The sequence below is a fragment of the Lactuca saligna genome, chromosome 4 (genome assembly GCF_052625555.1).
Source record: "Lactuca saligna cultivar CGN05327 chromosome 4, ASM5262555v1, whole genome shotgun sequence".
Taxonomy (NCBI): Eukaryota; Viridiplantae; Streptophyta; class Magnoliopsida; order Asterales; family Asteraceae; genus Lactuca; species Lactuca saligna.
Genome location: NC_136420.1, coordinates 248,424,461 through 248,433,548, shown reverse-complemented (window position 1 = coordinate 248,433,548; position 9,088 = coordinate 248,424,461). Strand labels below are relative to the sequence as shown.

Genomic DNA, 9,088 nt, shown 5'->3' with positions numbered 1-9,088 from the left:
CTTCTTATGGAGCATGTAGACCCATAAAGTTATTGACTTCATGACTTTGCATGCCTCAAAATGCCATAATTTATAGGGAATAATGCCATGAAATACAAAAATGATGCAAATTGATTAACTAGAGGCTAAAGCTACATTCTTTTAAGACCCGGATGAGAAATTTGATCTAAATATGAAATGAAAGCGCAGTTGCATGTGCAAAGATTGAGAAATCTATTAAAGGACGACCCAAAACTAAAGATTCTTTTAGAAACCAAACAAAAACAAAGTATCAATTTATACAAGAGAAACAAAAAACAATGTTATATATAAGAAGGTGCTTCAAATTCTATTGAACAAGTTGATCTACAAAACATGATATCTATCATCTATTTCCTATGACCCTACTACTAGTCTACATATAACTAAAACACAAAACAATCAACTGCTTTCTGGATTTTCATTATGTTTCCTCCTCTCCAAGTATCCCATCATTTTGGTGTCCTTCCAGCTGAGCTGCCAGTATCATGCCATGTGAGGTGTATGTAAGTTGAAGTTTTTCATTATTCCAATAGGCTTTGTGAGATGATCAAGATCAAGATGGGCTTCTTCTTCTTCTTCACCTACTAAATATAAAGGGTATTCTTCACTAGTTACCACTGTTGTTTCATCAGTTACCCCATCCCCAAAATCTATACTGATATAATCAGCACCTAATTTTCCTTGTTGGCATAAGATATCCTTTAAATTGAAATGATGCTGTCTCTCAGCCTCCTCGCCCTCACCCCCACCCCCACCAACTGCCCCAAAGTAACGGCCCCTGGAGTGTTTCTGGGTTTTTTGGTTTTGGTGTTTCCTCTTCAATCCTGTGCTTCGGTTTTTAGGATGATGAAGTTTGCAATTTGTGCCTTGAGAACATTCGCCTGTGGCTTCAAATGCTGGGCATGCATACGTGTGCTTCTTTCGACACTGCAAGTTAGAGATATGATCCATTTTACACAATTAAATATCGGTGCGTGCGTGTGTGCATGCATGTCTTGTCTTGTGTGTGTGTGTGTGTGATTAACCCATTCATTATCACCAACTCTAGAGACACTATCCTTTCCAGATTCATTGCTATAAAACTAGCCTAGATAAATATTTCAAACTACAATGCCTTACCTTAACACAAATAACTCAAACCACAATAACCTTCTATATTAAATTGTATCACACATACTTCCATTTATTTGTTTATTATTATAGCATCACATCCTACTTTCATATTTAGCTGGGTATTTTACTCTTAATACGGGAAAAAATGCTATTTTTGGGCAGTTTTTTAAAGTACAAATGGAAAACTCCAAGTATAATCTTCTTGCAATAGAGATAAATCAAAGATGCTAGCTATCATAAAGAAATAAATACAACAAAATAGTTTGCTATTTCTTGCATTATATCTTCTTCTTAAGGAGAGCATAAACCCTCACACTATTCTATTACATATATATATATATATATATATATATATATATATATATATATATATATATAACATTTGACACAAGGTCTGGCCAGGCATAGGCATAGGCAAGGCAGAAAGAATAAAGATATTACATCTTTATTAGAAGGAAGTTATAGCCATATTGATGTTCATTAGTTTTTGTTTGAATATCTTTTCAGGCTTCAGCTTCATATTTATTAGTTCTCTATAAGAATATTTTTTAAGATGTAAAGTTTGATTCCTAGCCCCACCCCAATATGAAAGAAAATTAGTAAAATGAGAGATGATGATATGATAGGATATCCACTCCATGACTACCTCATTGCCATCAGCACAATAACCCTTGAGAAAAGCTTCACAAACAGAGGCAGCTGAGTTCACGTTTACATGTCTATAAGGACAATGTTCATTTGAGCACACTCCTGCCACAAACTTAGTTTAGAATTTTCATCTCATAATATATATATATATATATATATATATATATATATATATATATATATATATATATATATATATATATATATATATATATATATAGAAGTAGGTTCAATGGAAAATGAACAATTAGGGCAACATATGCTGGAACCAATGATCAAGTGACACGTGTCCATTTCTTTATTCATAAGCAATCTACTATGGAAGTTATTTATGTAGTTATTCCAAAATGATGTGTTGTCATCCTTTCATTGGTTCCAACATGTGTTGCCCTAATTGTTTATTTTCCATATAACCCTTCCCTATATATATATATATATATATATATATATATATATATATATATATATATATATATATATATATATATATATATAGGTGAAAGCCATAAAAAGTAAACCCACCTTGCAGAAAATAAGAGCAATCTTGCATCCTTTCAGGTATGACCTGGAACAAAAACATCATCAAAGCTAAAAATGTCAATAAGAAAGCATAAAACAGAAACTAACTTCCTAAAGACAGACGTGTAAGAAGGGTATGTTTGTTACATGGATGAAACATGAGTAGAGTGGACTTTTATACGAAACTAAATGCAAAAAACAGCCTACTTCCATTTTCTTGTTTAATCCTACTTTGAGAACAGCATTGCACTTGCGTTTTTGTTTTATAAAAGAATTGCATTTTGAAAATAAAAAATCTACCCCATTATTACGTACGGCGAACTCAAATTGTACATTATACTTTGAAAATTGTTTGTAGGAGTAGGATGATGTAATAAAGAAACCAGTCAAAGCACATTGCTATTTATTATGAGGATGAGGAAAATGAGTAAATAAAGCTTACCTTATGAGTTAAGTTGCAATGTGGATTGGAGCATAAACCTTTCAAAAACTTGGTGCAAACTGCAATTTTAGATGAATCATGGATGTAGGGACATTTCCCATCATTATCTTTGTTGCATTTGCCAAACCTTGTGAAAAATTGGCAATACTTTTTCTTTCTAGCCAACCTTGATCTGGCTGTGTGCAAGCTCCATCGAACTTTCTCATTAGCAAACAGACATGTCCGTCTCTTTGGATTTCTAACAAGTTGGTTACCATTTCCAATACGTAAATACCTGCCAATGCCAATCACACCTTAAAAAGATTACAACTTTCTATGCTAATCATATCTTCCAAAACCAACAATAATACATCCACACGATAAATTATAATCACAACATACTCATCATGGCCGATCAGCAATCTCTTTGGCACATAAGACCTCCTCCTCGTCTCTTCTTTTGAACTCTTGGAAGTTGAAGGTTCCTCATCTGCATATCATATGAGTTAAGATGGAATCGAATAAGCAAAAGCAAAATGAATGACTCGTTACATTTTCGCTTTTTATTTTAAATCCAATAAATTATTTAACTATGCTTAAATGATACTTTTGCTTACAACTATATATAAAAAACATAAGAAAAGCTCATCCAAACCACCCAACTAAGATTCTAGTAAAGAATATATTTTCCAAAAAATAATTTTTTTGTTTTTGGTAAAATCATGAAATTTAAACTAGGATCTGGGTTTTTTTAAATAAAAATATGTTGTATTGTAAACTTTCATTTCATTCCATTCTATCAGATAAAACAAACAGTGGTAGAATCCTTCAATTCTTTCCTGATCAAACTCTACCTACAAGTATCAAGTTACACCTAAAGCATTAACCAAATCAGTAAGATTAGGCAAAAGATTGCTCTATAAGTCTGCTAGTGGTTTTCTCAGTGGCCACTAACTAACTAACTAACAGGACTTCAGAACTTCAGAACAACTTAAAGACCATATGAATAAAAATTATAGGCTAAATACTAAATAAATACAGCAATAAACTTATAGGTATACCCACATCCTGATCCTATATAGCAACACTGTAAACTCCGCCAAGACAACATCAGATTTGTAAGTTTATTTTTTTATTTTATATTGAGTTAGTTGGATATGAGGTTATTAATACCAACTATAATCATGTTAAAACAGGAGCTGATTGCAACTGTGCACATAAGCTATAATAGGTTTAATAATGTATTTTTCCTGCAGTCATAGGCATCAAATGAGAGTGAAAAGAAAGAGTATGTAAATAGCAAAGTAGTTCCCATTCCCACACTGTGTCAGTGTCTGTACATAATCTTCCTGTGTGGCTTTTCCTGAACTATACGGATCATAGTCATAGGGATATAGGGGGTAATGAATGGTATGTAAGAGTTCTATTTTGTCAAGAAAAAATATCAAACAAGTCTTGAGAAAGTTAGCATATCATTGCCTAGGAACTATATATATATATATATATATATATATATATATATATATATATATATATATATATATATAGTTATCCTCGCATTCCTGACAAGATGAAGAATTCTTAAAATAGATGGTGTCTAAAGCATTTCTCATTCTGGGACAAGTCAACATTTCTTATATGTATTATGTATTCATGTGTGTAAATACATGTATGTTTGCATAAACATTGTGTTAACAACTCCTATCCAATCTCCCACAAGTAGAATAAGGCTGGATGAAATGAAGAAGCATTCTAAGGCAATTTTCGATGATGAGGATATCACGTCTTTTGCACAGACTAGTTCCACCTTTTTATTTTAGGTGGGACAATTTTTGTCAAATTGACATCTATTCAATTCGAGTCATACATTTAGCCATCAAGAAGCAAGTGAGGCAGGTATGAATATGATGCTATTATTTATTAACCAGGACTGAACCACCTGAAATCCTTTGAAGGGTCCTCCTTGAAGGGTCCATTTTGTATCTGACCAGGCCAATACGAAATATTCGATCTCCTGCCACATAAAAAAAATAATAAAAAAATGCAATTTTTAAATGAGATTTGATTGCCTTTGCCGCACACATAGACGTCTACTCAAGCATCCATCTAATATTCTGGCCTACCAGGAGGCTGCCTCTTACTGACTTACTCGACATATTATTATTATTATTCCTACTCTTAAGATGCTGCTGCTCTCTCCTTTTCTTCTCAGCTGCTGCAACTGCAAGCGTAGCTTCCTAAAATACACCATAATTACAGTTCAAACAAATATCCATACAACTAATTATAAATAAATAAATAGTACACACCTCGTTAGCTTGTTTTGAGTTCTTTTCTATGGATTTTGACCATTTTAAACCCGACCCCCCTACACTTAATAACTTTGACATGCGGAGAGAAAACCCATGCTTTGACCTTGTGTAGATCATCTCTCGCTTTCTTGAAACAAGCAACTTGCGACTGGAACAACAATCAAATCACAATTTCTCAAACATAAATAAATAAAATATAGGGTTTAGAGCCAACTGATATGAAGGGGGGGAAAAAAAAACTCATGATGCAGATATACCTAAGCAAAGATGACGAGCTGTTACTGTGCATAGAAGCTGAAGCATATCCCCAAAATTTTGTTCTTTTCCATGGAAACAGATGCGGCCTAAGCTTCTGACGTAATGAGACACCGTCTTTTCCCAATGATTGAGCGCCAAGCGTCCAGACTGAAGAGAATCTCGAATTTCTATACTTCTTAAACATACCTGTAAATTAATTATACATAAGAAGAAAAAAAAAGTTTATTTTCACAAAACATCAAGAAAAGGAAATGGGTCTAATACTGATTTTGAATTGCATGTTTATGTAACTTATTATATATGTAAAAGAATGGAGAAATTGAAGACAAACCTTTAGCAGCCTTCCTCACATCTGGGACTGAGTCATCACCCACCAATGTTCTAACAAGTTGATTTTTCCTCCTCTTATAGTATCCATCAGAAGACTTGTCTAACTCCTGAGCACTAGTTGTGGCTGCAACCAGCTGGTTGGATTTTGGCTTAACATATTCTATCTTCTTTCCTGCAGTTCCTCCTTCATCTAGTGACTTGTGGGTTTCGGGGTCTTCCAGTGGCGAAGATGGCAAAACCTTAGATTCGGGTAACTTGGTGGCAGTATAACCTGATAGTGGTGGTGTTTTGGGCCTCACAACAGCACCTGTTCTTGTCTCAGTTGGGGTTGGGCCTGAAGGATTGAACTGATATATGGAAGATCTGGAAATGGTAGTTACAGGGCTGGCTTTCCTAACAAGCGTGTTGCCACTACGGATGTAAGCATTCTGAACTGCTCCAACTTGTTTGGTTGGTCGGGGAATGGAAGACGTATTGTTCACAGATCGATGCCAAGTTCGAGGGGGCTTATTCACTCTTGAATTGGTGAAGACTGGTGATGAGCGGGTGGCAAACACTGTTGGGTTGGGTCTCTTAATTGGCATTTTGTTATTCAATCCCTGAGATGTTGATGTGGCGGCTGTCTTGGTTCCTGACAAATGACTTGGTTTTATACCACTAGTTTTGGAAGATGTATCACCACCATCCTCAGGCTCAGGTACAAACTTTTCACAAATATTTACATCATTGTTACCCAAATTAGAATTACATGTTGTTTCATCTTTTGGAAAACCAGAAACTATACTGGTTAGCATATCAGGGATAGGTTCCCCTGGTTTCTCATCAGGCCGACTAGAAAGAATACTCGATGAGGGTGGTATTTCATCTGTACTATGGTCAGTTGATTCAGAATTTAGCTCTACAATCTCCACGACTTCATCTTCAGGTTTTTGTGATTCAAAATTTAACTCGACAAATTCAGCTTCAAGCATAGGCTCCCTATGGTCAGGTCTTTGTGTCTCGACTGATTCAGAATTTAACTCTACAATTTCGACAATTTCATCTTCATCTGATGAAATTACCTTGATTGAACTATTTACATTTTGTAGTTTCTCACCAGGGGACTGAATTTCTGAAGCCTCATAGCTTCTACCAGTAAGAATGGTAATGGCATTTGGAGTTTCTTGAGTACCATCTTCAGGGAATAGGGTTTCCTCTTTTTTTCTTGATACACCATCAAGAAAACCTACTGTGTTACCATTCTCAGGGACTAGATTAATAATCTCATCTGAACAAGCAGAAGTAGTCATTTCTTGGATTTTGACAGATTCATTGTTCATATTCACATTCTCATCGGCTGAAAAGGCATCAAAACTGGCATAAGATTCTGTGGGGCAGTTCTGAATTTCGATTTGATCCTGCCCACATGAAGCAGAAATAGGAGTGCCAGCAACCTTAGCATCTGTGGATACCTGTTGAGTATCATTTTCAAGACTCAATGAGACTTCATTTTGGATAAGATCATTCACCAGACCATCATCTATTTTAGATACTAACTTCTCAACTTCTGAGCTATCTTTCTCTGAAACCACTTTACTGGAAATCACTTCTTCTAAAGTGGATGGAATGGTAGATTCTGCACTTGGGGAATTCTTGTTTTGGCCCTTGACAGATTTGTTATCCTTCTCTGCCAGCTGAAAAATAGATACACTTGGGCTATTTTTAAAGTTAATGAGTTTCCTCTTCTTCTTAAGCCTAAATGACAAGGGTCCAGTGGCAGCACCCTGACCTAAAACTGGATCTTTAAGGCTAAGCTTTTGCTGTTTTGGAGCCTTTTCAGAACTAGAAGGACAGTCTAACCCATTGGAGGAGCTTCCCGATCTTTTTAATGGTGAATTAAACTCAGAGCCTCTCTTAGTCTTTTTATTCCTAAGCTGTGTGTTGTTATTACCAATCACAGGACTCGAGGGTGTTACAACAGCCTTGGCTACTAGGGCATTCGATTTAAAAGACACATCGAGTTCTACAGGGCTGTGCTCTCTGTCTCCCTCCACCCTATGATCCACGTACAAGCTAGAATCCTTACCTGCATGATCTCTATCTTTATCTTTACCCCTAAAATTACTATTATTTGATTCAACCATGTGAGCTTTAGAGAAATGTTGATCATGGCTTCTGTTCCTATTAGTATTGTTAGGTTTGCCTATCCTAAGTAAAACACTCCTCTTCTGTACTTGCTTAAACTCTTCCCTACCTTCCCTAACCCTAGTCACCCTACTGGATTCATATTCGTAATCACGTGATTGCTCTCTACCGGACACAAATAAGACCCCATCATTATTACCAAATTCGTTTTTCTTCCCCTTCATTTGATGAATCCGTCTAGAATCTTCACCATGATGATCCCAGATTCTCTCGTTTTCGGAATTACTCATGTAACGTGGCTCATACTTCTCCACAAAATCCTCGTTTCTAGAATTACAACCAGTAGCTTGGGCGGACGCATAACGATCAATAATTCGACCCTGATGGTCATCATTATTGGAACTGCCACGGAAAACTTGTTGCTCCTGTGAAACAATATTACTACCATCCCTACTGGCATATCCATTGATGATGTTTTCGTCTCTATACCTACTAGAAGGGATAACGCGTTCCGAAACATGAGGTTTATAATGATTTTCAGACCGGGGATCAGGTGAATACAAGCGACGATGGTGCTCATCGGGTAAAATAGGATTGCGGTGAGTCAGTTCCGGTGGAACCCTATGCGAATCCGACCAAGAATCCGTTCGGTAATCAAATCGATGAGACTGATTGGAAAACCTAGGTTGGGGAGGGGAAGAGCGGCCGTGATTGGAAAACGAGGGGTTTTGAGCGTCGAGAAAGGTGAAGTGAGACTGGTGGGGATTGTAAGATAGTGGTGGAGGGGGGACGGGAATCGGAGGTGGCGGTGGAGGAGGGAGGGAAGGGTATGCAAGCGGCGGAGGAGGGGGGAGATGAAGTGATGGGAGAAGATGCTGCTGGTGATGAGGGTAAAGATTGGGACGGTCATCTGAGAAATTCGTTGGTGGAGGAGGAGGAACGTACCTGTTATGATGGTGGTGATGGTTGAACGAAGGGAATTCCATCCCGAGGCAGCGCTGTTTGGACGGCCGACGGCGGTTCGCAGCGTTTGACTTTTCGAGTTGTTTGTGTGCGGATTGGTTTTCTTTTACCCTTCTTGTTTCTTGGGCGGCTGGCTATTAACGGGCGAGTTTAAATACTCCTCCCAAATCTTCATGTTTCATGAAATACATTTTGTATGATCTACTAAAAAAATAATTGATTTAATTAAATCTATTAATACCACAAAAGTCATAATTAATATAATATTTTTTATTTTAATTCAAAACATTTTTGTTTTTCTTATTTTGCATCATAGTTGAGGAGACATTTCCATTTATCAGCATTGATCATTTTACAATTTGTAGTCTTTTTGTTGTCG

The 9,088-nt window shown here is 36.4% G+C and overlaps 1 protein-coding gene across 2 annotated transcripts; it reads right to left on the bottom strand.

Moving 5' to 3' along the window:
- Window positions 1-216: 216 nt before the first annotated feature.
- On the bottom strand, window positions 217-8,838 carry LOC145043453 (Zinc finger C-x8-C-x5-C-x3-H type family protein). 2 transcript variants are annotated; one of them, XM_078992113.1, is made up of 10 exons: window positions 5,624-8,838; window positions 5,292-5,478; window positions 5,032-5,182; window positions 4,872-4,959; window positions 4,662-4,736; window positions 3,125-3,212; window positions 2,744-3,017; window positions 2,305-2,347; window positions 1,781-1,884; window positions 217-948 (listed from the first exon to the last, which is right to left on the bottom strand). In XM_078992113.1, exons 1-10 carry the CDS (start codon window positions 8,730-8,732, stop codon window positions 505-507), a joined length of 4,563 nt encoding a protein of 1,520 aa, XP_078848239.1. In that variant the 5' UTR covers window positions 8,733-8,838; the 3' UTR covers window positions 217-504. The 2 variants fall into 2 exon arrangements, with proteins under 2 accessions (XP_078848239.1, XP_078848240.1); XM_078992114.1 differs by having other exon boundaries at window positions 4,899-4,959.
- Window positions 8,839-9,088: the final 250 nt, after the last annotated feature.